At 37.5% G+C, this 13,904-nt stretch overlaps 1 protein-coding gene across 2 annotated transcripts in view; it reads left to right on the forward strand.

Moving 5' to 3' along the window:
- Window positions 1-13,904, forward strand: part of SPATA9 (spermatogenesis associated 9) — a 63,792-nt gene that overhangs the window by 37,278 nt on the left and 12,610 nt on the right. Inside the window, exons 1-3 of one of the 2 annotated variants that reach the window (XM_045796251.2) lie at window positions 1-3,884; window positions 4,069-4,157; window positions 11,461-11,688. In XM_045796251.2, the coding sequence (XP_045652207.1) occupies window positions 3,824-3,884; window positions 4,069-4,157; window positions 11,461-11,688 (378 nt within the window). In that variant the 5' untranslated portion in view covers window positions 1-3,823. The remainder of the gene's footprint in view (window positions 3,885-4,068; window positions 4,158-11,460; window positions 11,689-13,904) is intronic. The other variant, XM_045796250.2, reaches the window with a different exon arrangement.

The raw sequence follows: 13,904 nt of genomic DNA on the forward strand, positions 1-13,904 counted from the left end.
GAGTAAGTTCCCCTAGTGCATTTCAAATGATTGAAGTTACAAACATCCTGTTTGCACGCAAGCTGCCTCAAATTTTTATTACAATGAGAAGGTCTATACATTTTCTCTTGTGACCCAGGATTTCCCAAGTTTGATCAACTTATGATTACAAGTTGGGATCACAAGAATAATAGTAACCTATACTTCACGGGTTTTGCCCCACCTGCAGAACTTCACATCTGAATCTGCTCCCTTCCCTCCAAGTATTTTTGGGAATTCCCACAGAGCGTCTAATTATTAAGAACAAATCTGGTCAGCTGCCTTGCAGGTAGCATCTGCTTGGCACTTGTGAGTACTTCTATGGATATCATTATGTCTCCCTCGGGCACTGCTTCAGTTGGCTCTGTTCTGGACACTGCATCCTCACAATGAGTACCACTGCTAATGCATTGATACTTACAAAGAGCCAAAGATCTTTGGCAAAGTCCTGAAAACGCCTCCTTTCCCTTTTTTCTTTCTGTGGGGGGGGAGGGGCACCCTAACTGTATAGCTAATTTGTGCGCACTGCCTTAAGAAAGCTGAGTAAGACTGTTTAAGGTCTCTCTTTTCATTCTATCTGAATCCCTATTGGATGTGAGATCAAGGATAGATCTGAGGGATATACAGCAGCCTATGCTCAGAATCACTCCTCTCTCAAGAAAATTAAGGCATCGTTACTTGATTGGCTTTGTCAGAGCTCGCTAATGTAATTAAATCTGGGTTCTCTCCCAGAAGGATCCTGCAGTCTCGTGTATGTATATAGGCTTTGATCAGTCTGCCGCATCTGTTGTCCAACATCAGGACCTGTCTGAGCCTATAACAGTAGATGCGGAGACCTCTCCTACACACTAAGCTGATTTATATAAAACTTTTCACTAGTCTCTGAGCAAAGTGATATACTATTGTATTTTCAATCACACTTCAAGACATAAACTTGGCATTTAATCAATTAGACATAAGTGAATAGTTATATGGAAGCAGTTTTTCTATAGTATTTTTAAAAATTTGTGTGCCTTGTTTGCCATGACACGCAACTTTTTAGGAGTAAAGAACCCAATTAACATTGATTTTTATTAGTATTTTCCTTTCTAAGCTTTGTGTACATGGAAACTTTGGGTTGTTATGAACTATATTGTTTTCCACACATTTTGTTTAGTTTATGTGCATAGATTTTTAAAGAGTCCACATTTTACAGATATAATGAGCAGAAGCTTTTCCATAGTCTTGGGGTAACAATCATTTGATGAATGTTATGTACAGGTATCCCCTACTTTTCAAAAGTTTGCGTTCTACCACTGTGCTTTTGTGAAAGACCTAGTGGTGGTACCTGATTTCACTATCCAAAAGAAATCCAAAGAAATTTTCACTTTTATGAAAAAAAAAAGAAAGAAAAATGAAAATAGTATTGGAAGTGTGTGTGTGTGTGTGTGTGTGTGTGTGTGTGTGTGTGTGTGTGTGTTGCAGCAAGCTATGATAGAGGGTGTGGGCACCCGAGCAGCAAGAGTGGCCCTGCCAAGCTCCTTCCTCGGAACTACACTCAGTATCAAGCTGTGATAGCTTTGAACCGTGTCTGTAAGCATCTGTGCTTTACCTCAATTTATTTTGTATATCCCTTTGCAATTTATTTTTGATACCCTTTTGTGTCCTAGGGTATCAGAAAAGCCTAAGAGAGGTTACTTTTTGGTCTGGAAACAGTCAAAATAAATTAATAATGTATAAATTAATAATGATCATTGCTTCTTCGCTTTACTCCGTTTTGGCTTACAAAACGTTTCCTAGGAATAGAAAAGCTCTTTCTGATAGCAAGTGAAACCTGTATTTGAATTATTTCTAATTTATGCCATCCTGAATAGCCTTGCATTAACTGTCTTTATACAAAGTATTATTGAGGATTTTTAAAATTGGGATATATTCCCAGAATGATGGTTGGTTTTAGTAATATTAATGTATTGGTATTGTTTGATATTTTCAGATTGCTTTCAAAACATTCTTACCTCTGAGAGTGATTATCTTTTTTCCATATTAAAGCCTTTTAAATACAAATAAATTTTCAGGGTTGTTATAAAATTTGGAGGTATTTGTAACTGTTGCCTAATTAATTTTTTTTAAGTATGGAGCACAGTATTATGAGCTATAAAGAATAACATTATAGCTAAAGAAGATAACCATTAACATTATTTATTTTGTCTAACTTTATTACCTGAAATAACATAAGATACATAAGGATATAGGTATAATTAAAATTAAGTAAAACCCATAATATGATCGGATATGGTCACAAATATAAAGTAAGTGTGGCAGGGTGGGATTTTTAAAAATCTCATCACCCCCTGTCTTTTTTTCATCAGTCCTCTCCCAAGGAGAGTCATTAAGAAAGCAAAGACAAAAAGAACTTTGTTAGAATGACACAGAGTCTGGTTATGCTCTAAGTGTGGGCAATATTAGCATGAGAACTTGTTTTTTCTTGTAGATTTGTTAATTTCGTAAGATGCTTAGGAGGGTGAGAACTAATAAAAAGAAAAAAAACTGGATGAAATCAGTTGGGAGCTAGGACAGACATCAGGAGTTGGCAGATGGATAAAAAGAACTTAGGGGGTCAATGAGAGTGAACAGGGAAGAAGATCAGAGACAAAAGGGACAGCCAACTGTTCCTTTGGGGTAAATACTGATAGGCACATATCATAATAGGACAAATAAAGGGTTACATTTCTAACAGACTTTCAGTTTATGTGTTCATCATTGTCTAATAAGATTTTCTTTCTGGCAATGGATTGCAGTTTCCACATATTAAGGGCGTAATTATCTTAAGTACTAGGGCCATGATGGAGGGAAACATGTTCTTCTAAGGTTAAGAGAAGTGTTTGTGGTGTGGTGAAGAGTGTTCTCAGACAGATCAAGACTAAAGACAAATTGAAGGTGGGGATCTGGCAAGCTTCACATGATAGAGGAATTCTATGATGAACATTTTTCTCTTTCCTAGACAACTCCAATGAACAAACCTCTAACACCCACAGCTTAGGCTTGCTAAAGACAATGGTCTAGCTACAATTAAATGTAAAGGCTTCAAATTAAAATGGGATTTGTGTTAATCAACTCTGAATTCATCCACACTAAAATATTAACTAGGTAATCAATCAAATCCACATGATATGAAGTTCTTCCTAGATTTGATAAATGGAAAATAATGAAGTGGGGTAGTACTAGAAGGGAAAAAGATGAGGAAGAAGTAGAAGAGGAAGAAGGAGGAGAAGGAGGAGGAGGAATTTTAAAGAAGAGAAACCATAGATTTTATAATTTTGCCTGTGTTTGACCTAGTGATCTTTATTTGAGTGAAGGACAAACTATCTGTTCAAAAGTCTTTCTGAACTAACTGCTGGTGTTTCTATTCTTCTTGGCATCATATGCGAAGCATTTCTTTTAAAGCATGTGCCAACTTTTTTCAAAGGGAGCTTTGTTCTCAGATGATCCATTAATTGAGGTATCACTGTAGAAGTTGGGTCAAAATTCCACATAATGCAGAACTTCTTAGTATGGTTTATTTTTCATTCTCCTTTCTCCTCCCTTTATGCCTTCAAACACATTCTTCCTCTTCTCACTACCAGAGTGATTTCAGAAGATTCTGTAACAAGCTCTCAGAGGCCCATTGTGCAGTAACAAAGAATTCTGGCAATGAGCTGAAGGTTCTGTCCTTGCCTGCTTTCCTGAGTGGAAGGGTGCCCTCATCCCTCACTAATGGCAGAGTAGGACAAGCGTTGCCCTGGCCTGCAAACCTGCCAAGTACTAGGAACCCAAGCAAGAATTTGTCATGCCAATCAAACCTGTTGGGTGGATATGTGGGCAGGTGTTGAAGAACTTTTCTGGAAGAAGTATATGCAATCTTGTTGTAAAGGGGATATGGGTGTGGGAAACAACGGGGAATAAAATCCCCTAGGGTTTACTTATTTTCCCAGGCACTTACAAAGTGGACCCAGTGTCCCATGTTCTTTTGAATTATGGTTAGGTGATAATTTTCCTTAAGCTTTTTTTCTTCCTAACTTCTTTTTGTCTTAGTCGAGGGGATCCAGAAAGTCATCATGGACCTTATAGATGAGTTTAAAGATGAATTCCCTACCATCCTAAGATTATCACAGTCTAATCAGGTAATGTGATTTCATAATTTTGAAAAGGATTACAAAAAGTATATTGTATTTTTAATATCATATCCATTATTTAATGCTTGACTTTGAGATCAGTGCTTGAAGCTTAGGAAGAAATTAATCTTGCCCAGAGGAATGAATTTCAAATCTTACTCACTGGGTGGGTCTATGAAAAGCAGAAAGATGGTGGACAAAGAAATGAGATGGATAAATTAAGTTTAAAGAAAATCACCGTGCTATTAGGTCGGAAATGTGGAGCTCTCTCATAGCCACAATTGCAATGTATGTAGTTTGCTACATTTTCTTAAGATTTGCTTTATATAAAAATCAGGACAACACCTAGATATATTTTAACTAAAATCTATGGCAATTAAATCAGTGAAAAAAAAATAACCAACATAAATTATAATAATGGAAAGATAAATATGGTATGAGTGTATGTTTTAACGTGGAAAGAAAATAGTGATATCAGATAAACAAAACATATGTGCATATGTTTTGTATAACCTCTGTTCCCAAAAGGATTTGAGACAGATAAAATATTGGGAGTGAAAGGGGGAATAGGTAGAGATTTCTGAAAAGACATCTGATCAGGAAAAAGTAATATCTTGTCATCTAATTTACTTAAAAGTACACAGCTCTTAATGGACAAGTGTATTTTAGTCATCTAGACCACAGTTAGAATAGAATATATTGTAAAGTTACATGGTACAGTAATAATTTCCTCATCCAGATACCAGAGTTTTGGCAATGTCAAACATGAGGAACATAGCCCAAACCTGGAAGTAAACAAAAAAGCTCTCTGAGTAACATAGTAATCACAAAGTCTTTATATTTCATTCCAAAGGAGAGACATTAGAGCTACTTTTACCCATTCATCCAGACAACCAGGCATCAGACATTTACTAAATACTTTCCTATTGGCTGGGACTGGGAGAGGGAATACAGGGATAAGACAGGATGCTTTCAGTCAGTTAGCTTAATCTAATGGAGATGGAATTGTAAACAAGTAATTGTTTTAAAATATGGTAAGAGGTAAATCCGACTTAGTGGAATGAGTGGCTCTGCCTAGGATGGTCAGAGAAGGCTTTATGGAGGAAGGATGCTTAAATTGGGTTTCAGAGGATGAATATGAATTTTCAGTAAAAAAGGGATAGGGTAAGTAGATAGGAGCAGAGGAAGCAGTGTCAGCTAGGACAAAAAGTATGAAACAGCACAGCATATTCCCAGAATATCAAGTAAATACGAACCAATGGCGTGAGTCTTGGGTCTAGACTTTGGGGAGGGCTGATACTGAAGTGTAGATATCTGGATACCTAGTGGTAAGATGGCATCCCAATGGTGGTCCACGAAGTAGGATAGAATGAGGCCTAAAAGCCCCAGACTGCAAACCAGATTTTATTAATCTGTATCTTAGACTCGGTGTCTAGTTGCTTCCTCCTGTAGCATTCCCCTAGTTTTAGTATAAAATCTTTTTAGATGTTGGAAATTTTTCTTGAGTATGCTCTGGAGTATTAAAGAAGAAATGGGCAGGTGACCATGCTTGGTCTAGGATGTAAAATGGGTAAGACTGGCACAATCTGGAAAGCCCTGTTTCCCCTTCCAAGTTGTGATTCTCTCACCACAGGCAATATTAAAGAAACTGGGTTTAATAATCTGAGAAGTTACAACTTTCTTTACAACTCCCTTCATCTCTTCCTACTCCCTGAATAGCCTCATTATCACTAGAGGCATAAATTTGGTTTAATAGTAAAATAGATTGATATTCTGATCTGAGTTCTCATTTCCAACTCACTGAAGTTATTTACTTATAAGAACCTTACCTCATTCAGAGAAGAATATAAACATAGTTACTTTATTTCTCATTTTCAAAACACTTACGTTGTTCTTTTTCCACCATTTACTTTGCTGAGATTGCCAAGAAACCCAAGTTCTTAGGGGATATTACAACAGATTGAAGTTACTTGTACTTCAAAAGTAAATTATTCAGAAAACAATGCTAATACTTGGATAACTAAATTATTTTTAAAAGGTCAGATTGTAAATGCTACAAATTTTATTATTTTGGGGATGATCCATAGTTCCCAAACATACTGAAAAGATTGGTTTTAAGAATACTTAGAGGGTTTTAATTCATTAGGTCGGATTTTAAATCTCTACATTTCATGATTAGTACTTAACACTTTTTAAAAAAGTTTTAGGCATTTATTTATTTAGGAAAAGGCCATCTTGTTGGCCTGAAACAAACAAAAGATTTGGTAGGAGTGATGGTGGGATTTTTATAGAGAGATATATCCAGAATAGTGGTTATTAAATAGTTCTTCATGACTAATGATTTTGAAGGAAATTTTCTTCCTAGGGCTGCGGGAAGTTAATTTTAGAATCTTGGCTTGAGGTCATGGCTTCTGATGTCATGTATGCTCCAGTCCAACGCAGACCCCAGTACCTTCAGTATCCACTTCCTTTAGCAAAAAAGTGATTTAAAGGTTTGCATTTGTAAATTGCATATGATTTTCATAAGAGGATTTAAAAATATTAAAATATTAAAGTTTTATATTCAAACAAATGAAAAATGTATTAAGTTTTAACTTAGATGATCTTTACTTGAATGAGAGAAATCTTTTGTGGTAAATAGGGTCAACTTTTGTGGTTTTAATTATGAAGGGTAATTATGTGTTTTATTCTGTAATTATCTTGCCCTTAACCTTATACTATAAAACTGGGAGTTGTAAGCAGAACATATTGGAATCCATACAAAACTTTGGATTTTTATAACTGTAGATGTACTTTTCTGAATTCTCTTGGCTTCTTCTTCTTTTTTTTTTTTTTTTCTTTTAAAATCGTAGGACAAAACTCTTGGGGCTGCAGCAGTGATGTCTGGAAATTACTTTCATTGGTATAGAATTTCCAGATGTGATGAGAGTAGGACTGTGTTCTATAATTCAGTTACCCTTTTGTCTTTCATGAGTTGTTTCAGTGGGGCACTGTCATAACTGTGGAAGTTACAGAGCACATTGTACATTGAAAACTTTCAGGGTGGTTTCTAATTTAATATTTGGTATATTTCCCTAGTTAATTTGTTATATTTTCTGATACTCTTCATTCATTCATTTCAACAAGTATTTCTATACCCTACTCTGTGCCAGACACTATTCTAGGTACTGGTGAAATATCAGTGATCCAAATAGATACAAAACACTGCTGTCATAGAACCTACCTCCTAGTCAAGTAGGAAAACAAGAAACAAGGAAAATGAGCTATATATTATGTTAATGGTAGGTCTTAAGAAGAAGAAGAAATACAGCAGAGTTATGAAATAAGGGTAGGGACAAGGAGAATAATTGACCATTAAGGTAGGGTGACCAAGAGGGTCTTAGTGAGAAAGTAATTCTTGAATTAAGACTTGAGGGAAGTAAGGGAGCAAACCTTAGTACCTTTGAAGAATCAAACAGCATAGCTTGTGCTAAGCCCCCGAGGTGGGAGCATACTTAACAAGTTCAACAAGTAGGAGGAAAGGGAGAAAAAAAGACAATGAGGTTAGGGAGGTAAAGAAAGGACAACCTTTGTAGGGCTTTGTAGACCACTGTTTGTAATTTGGCTTTACACTGAGTGCACTAGGAAGCCACTGAAACAGCGGAGCAGAAAAGCAAGATACAACCTAAGTTTTAATTCTCTCTCTCTGGCGGAGGTGTTGAGGAATAGAATGAACATAGATAGACAAGGATGGAAGCAGGGACACTGGTGAGGAGGCTAATTAACTAGTCTGGAGAAGAGAGGGTGGATAAGTTCAATGGACTGAGTGTTGGCACTGGAGAGTAGTGAGAAGTGGTCAAATTCTAGGACTATTCAGAGAAAGAATTGAATACGACTTGCTGACAGGCTGGTTTTTTTGGATGTAGAGTAGTAAAAAGCTGACGTAATAGAAATTGGAGTTCAGCATTGAAACTGCTGATGATAGAGAGATGAGTATGGCTCCAGAAAAAAAAAAGAAGAAGAAAAGAAAACAGAAAGGCAGGATATATTCAAAGAATGGGGCTCAAATAGCGAAATCTGGAGCAGGATTCTCAAAACAATCTGATTAATCGATACTAGGTTTCTTGTGGTAAATGATCATGACCTTTGTGTGTCTCTGAGGTGGCGGAGGGGAGGGAAGTTGGAATTTCTTTTCTCACGTTTGGTAATGTACTCAGATGATAATGATGACAAAAAGAATCATGTAAACTTGCACATCTTGCAACCAATTCCAGGATGCTTAGGACAGGAGTCAAACAAAACAAACCAGGAAAAAGAAATGAGCACTTCTTAATTTGGGGTCAAAGTTTAAATTTACACACATGGCTTGGTAGGAAAATATATAGCATGCATAGTAGACAAAGGGAAAAGCTGGTAGCTTAAACAAAGAAAAAAAAACCCTTTATTTAAAAAGTTTTCTATTAGAGCCTATTTTAAAAATTCACTGAAGATAAGAGTGAGTTGGAATTGTCACTATAAACTGGTACTATTTAAAAAAAAAGAGAGAGAGAGAGAGAGAGGAAAATCTCATCTCATTCTGCATCTCCAGGATTGTAAGTAGCCTCTTCTCTGTTGTTTCCTTTCTATTCTCAGAGCCACAAAAAAACCACTTTACATGCACCTCAGTGTCTAGATTTGGTTTCTAATACCATTCCGAAAAGCAATAATGGTCTTCTTGGGAACAAGCTGATTGTATGTTTTGTGTCAGGGAAGATAAAGGTGGTCAGAAACATTTTGTTGCTAGAGGTAATATTTCCTTCAGAGACTGAGATATCTATGAAAGTTTTGAAAAAGGAAAGCATTTTAAAAACCATGAAAGGAGGGGCAACTGGGTGGTTCAGTCAGTTAAGCGGTTAAGCATCTGCTTTCCGCTCAGGTCATGATCCCAGAGTCCAGGGATTGAGCCCCACATCAAGCTCCCTGCTCAGCAGAGAGTCTGCTTCTCCCTCTCCCTCTGCCTGCTGCTCCCCCTGCTTGCTCTCTCTCTCTCTGTCAAATAAATAAAATCTTAAAAAAAAAAAAACCAACCATGAAGGGAAGCATAGTTATCAAATTGTAATGATTTCAGCATTAAAAGGAAATAAAGATGATATTAACTAGGAACAAGTTGAGTCTGTTGGAAAAAGGCATGAATTTATGACAATACTAAAATGAGAAGCATTATTTAAATGTATGCTTGAATTTTTAAAAATATTGTTTATCATAAATGCTATATTTTGGTCAACACAAGTTTTATGATCCTACAGGAGAGTTTTGATTCACAGATTATCAATTACAAGAAGTCTTATTCCTCTACAGAGGTAAAGATTTAGAAAGACAATTTTGTAAAAGACAGGAGGGTTGAATGAATCCATCTAGTAAAGTGTTTGGAGGAATGAATCAAGATTAGTTAATAGAAATATCTGAGTAAAGTCAGTGAATCCAGGCCAACAAGTACAGATCATCAGAATTTTGTAGACACAAAACAAGGAGAGGGAAATTTCATAACGTTAATGTTTCATCTGCAAAAACTAAGAGTCCTTAAGGCACTGACTGACCTTGTAGACAAAATTTCAGCATAGGTAGAACTGCATATATCCCACTCTTGTTCACTGTGGCAATCTGGCCCCACCTTTTTTTTTTTTAAGATTTTATTTATTTATTTGACAGAGAGAGAGACAGCCAGTGAGAGAGGGAACACAGGGAGGGGGAGTGGGAGAGGAAGAAGCAGGCCCCTAGTGAAGGAGCCTGATGTGGGGCTCGATCCCAGGACCCTGGGATCACGCCCTGAGCCGAAGGCAGACGCTTAATGACTGAGCCACCCAGGCGCCCCTGGCCCTCACCTTATGACTATAAATTACGAGCGAAAACACAGTAAACTGTACTAGAAGTAAAACCAAACATTCTAGCTGCTCCAACTTCAGGAGGAGCTGGGAGGAAGAACCAGTGAGGCAAAGCATGAGATCACAAGAGAAATTCAATCTGCGTGTGTAGGAGCGCTGGACAGTGCAGGACAGTGCAGGTAATTGTGGTTTCTCTCCCCGGTGCGCTGGAAACCAAGCTACAGAATCAAGTGATTGCACCTGTGTCTCATTTTGCTTGTTTCACCCACCGCAAAACTGCTTTTAGGGGTTGCTCTGCTCTAAACTGGCTTGAAACTGCAGCAATTCTAGCAGCCCACAACTCAGACGGCCTTCTCTCCTGTTTGCATTGACTAGGAAGGTTGAGACCAAAGGTGGGCTAATGGGACTTTTTCAGTAAAGTTAACAGATTAAGCCACAGTATGACACCAGATGCCACAGATGCACATCCTCCTTGACAGGTGAGTAGTTTGTGGTTGTCTCCAGTCACAGATGCTAAACCATTAGGAGAAGCGTAGGACTTTAATGACAAAACCAGCGATAATAAAATCATTTCTTAGGATAACAGTTGAGGCATTTCAAGTAAATATACAGTACATTAGCTCTTAAGCAAATACATGTTGCTCGTTGTAGACCAAAACAATCCATCTTAAAGATGTTTTGTACTTATATATTTGGATTCAATAATTAGAGATTCAAAGTTGCTTATTTGTATTATAAACCATTCATTTCCCCCAAGTCCTATATGAAAAAGCCAGCATAGCCCATAAAATTGCTTAAATGAATAATAACAACTCTATTCGCTGTTGCCTGGAATGCAGTCTAACCACATTGTAAGTAATTTCTCTGCGGTTCACTTTCTGGTACAGCAGGGAAAGAGCTACATGTCATATGTTTTGCTAATGCCACAAATTTTTTCTGTCTGAACGCTCACAAGTTTTGAGGTTTTCAGAAGTAAAGTTTCTTAAGCTTGTTAATTGGTATGTAGGGAATTTGTTTTATTTTTTTAAAATTGAACCATGTGGTATGTATGAATGCTTTATCATTTAAATTTTTAAAATAAACTGGGAAAATATTTGTAACAGTTTTGAATAAGAATTATTGTTTGAATAATTCAAACATTGAGTAATATTTGAATAAGAACTGCTTACTTTCGAAAGTGCTCTTAAAAAAAAAAATCAGTGCAAAAATAAATAAACCCAGAGAGAAAAATGAAAAATTTAGATCTTTTGGCTTGTAACTTAAATTGTGGATATTTATGCTAAGGCAAAACTCATACATTTATTCAAAGATTTAGGTACACGGGGTATGGGATATAATTATTGGACACCGAGTATATGCGTAGGGCCATGCGTAATATGCTGTTATGTGGTACTTGTTCTCGGTCTGAAGTAGATTGTCATAACTCATGGGAGAATCACACACCAGTCACTTTTTAGAGGCTTATTTTCCAGAAAAGAGAACCCATGCAGAAAACATCCAAAATCAGAATGGCTGTCGCCTTAGCGAGGATCAACCGAGGAACATTAATTCAAGGATTAAACAGCATATCCAGATCTTCCAAATCAGTGGCCAAACTTCTGCAGCCTCAGCTTGCTTGTAGACTGCTAGAGTTAAGGGACATATCGCATCGTTTGCTGAGGGAAGTTAACGCACCGAAGCAACCCCTCTATAACGTGCAGGTGAGTGCATATTAACATTTGCACAAGATATGGACTCTTTTCTAAGAAACTGCTTTGAAATTGCAAGATTTTAAAATGGAGCACATTTGATTGTCTTACATATAAAACAAGAATAGTTGGATAGGAAATGAATGGTTTGGTCTTTTTTCACTATAGTATATATATTCTGGTTTAAATAAATCTGAAAGAGGAAGTAATGTGGACTTTTTCCCACTTTGTTATTTGATTGAGCTACATGAAACTGTACATTTCAAATGGTTCAACCTAAATATCAGCAGATTACCACTTACGTCAAACCTAAAAAGATTCCTATAAGCCTTAAAAATGATGGTTTTGTTCCTTTTCCCCCATAACCCTGCTATGTTTCCAAGATAATCTTTGTTTGACTGAACATATTTGACTATATTCAACTATAAACTCATTTTGCTAGACCCACCAACACAGTGTATTTCAAATGACAGGCTCTACGTTGTTTTATTGAGGCTCTGTTATATTTTGCTAAGGACAACAGCTTTTAAAACTTTTTCAGGACCAGTTTCTTTTTTTCTAAACTTTATGGCATAGAACTCTGGGTTTTTCCATTTGAGCATTATTCAAAGCATTCTAAATGTTTGTTATAAATGATTGGGAATCCTGCAAGCCTGGCACCTAAACCCCAGAGTGAGTCATTTTGACTCTGTTGTTGAAGGGAGAAGAACCCTGGCTCAAACAGAGTGAAGCCAAAAATCTGTATTAGTTCCTGTAGTCAAACAATCCAGAGTTGATAAGTTTTCAGGATATAGGTACTCAAAAGATGCCTTCAGGGTCCTGTTTTTCTCTTTCTACCCATCTCCTGGCTCTGCTTCCTCTGTGTTGACTCCATTCACAGACTGACTTTCCCTTCGTGGTTACAAGGTGATTTGCAGCTGTTCCCAGGACCCCATCCTTCCAGGTTCAATTACGGCCCCAAAGAATGACAGTCCTTGAGCCAGCATTCCTGGCCAAGTCCTGAGGGTCACTCTCAGAGAAAGGCTTACTTCTAAACTAGGGAAATGGGATGCACTGATTGGCCTCTGACCCGATTGCATTGCCTGCTTTCTCCCTGGATGGGGGTTGGAGCCCCATCCAGACCACATGACCAGAGAATGGAGAAAGGATGAATCCTCAAACCAAATTTTGGTTATTTTGAAAAGATGAGAAAAAGGATGATGGATGGCTAAAATCAACAAAATATCCATTCCCTAGGAATCTCTCTTTAATCAAAGATTTTAACATTTCCAGAAATCATGGGATAGGTTCAACTAGGAATTACCTGAGAGAGCAATTATAAAAAGCTCCCTTATAATACCTGATGTTTGAGAAAGTAAAAAATGCTTTGCGTTTGTTACCTACTGGTTTCTCTAAGCAGTATAAACCTTATTCCTGTATCTTTAGGTTGTCAAAAAGAAATACAGAGGAGCTGTATCATTTCCACTGAAATACATTTCTAAAACGAATGTTTGGCCTTGATGTTTCTTTCCTTGCATTGTTAACCCATAGTTTTTATAGAGGGTTGACATAAGAAATGTCCTTTGAAGAATATTTCTGTATGTATTAGGAAATCACATTTAAAGACACTCTCCATTATGTTATTCAGTCTTTCTTTTTGCTTCTCTTTGCTGAGTCGGAACTGAAGAATCTGAGATTTTACACTGTTTGCGAGCTAACAAGTTAGGGTGCTACAGCTGTACAAACACATACACCGAGAGGAGACACAAGACTCCCTTGAATCAGAGACAGAGATTGTTTATTTTTTTTTTTAAGATTTTTTTTTTTTTATTCGACAGAGATAGAGACAGCCAGCGAGAGAGGGAACACAAGCAGGGGGAGTGGGAGAGGAAGAAGCAGGCTCATAGTGGAAGAGCCTGATGTGGGGCTTGATCCCATAACGCCGGGATCACGCCCTGAGCCGAAGGCAGACGCTTAACCGTTGTGCCACGCAGGCGCCCCAGAGATTGTTTATTATTAACCGCAAAAGCAGCAGCCAGAACAGCATCTTGTGTCATTTCCCGAACCCCTCAGTTCCAGCAGGGCACGTGATGAGAGCTGCGTGTTACCTATGCATGTAGTAAGTTCCATCACAGGAGAGGAGACTGAAATTAGGAGACTCGGCTTTTGTAGGAGTGCTGGCGTATTGGCCCAGCCTGGGAGAGAGACAGAGACAGAAACAAAGGGAGAAAAGGTAAGAGGGGGTTGGG

The sequence above is a fragment of the Ursus americanus genome, chromosome 5 (assembly GCF_024610735.1).
Source record: "Ursus americanus isolate L20-20 chromosome 5, mUrsAme1.1.p, whole genome shotgun sequence".
NCBI lineage: Eukaryota > Metazoa > Chordata > Mammalia > Carnivora > Ursidae > Ursus > Ursus americanus.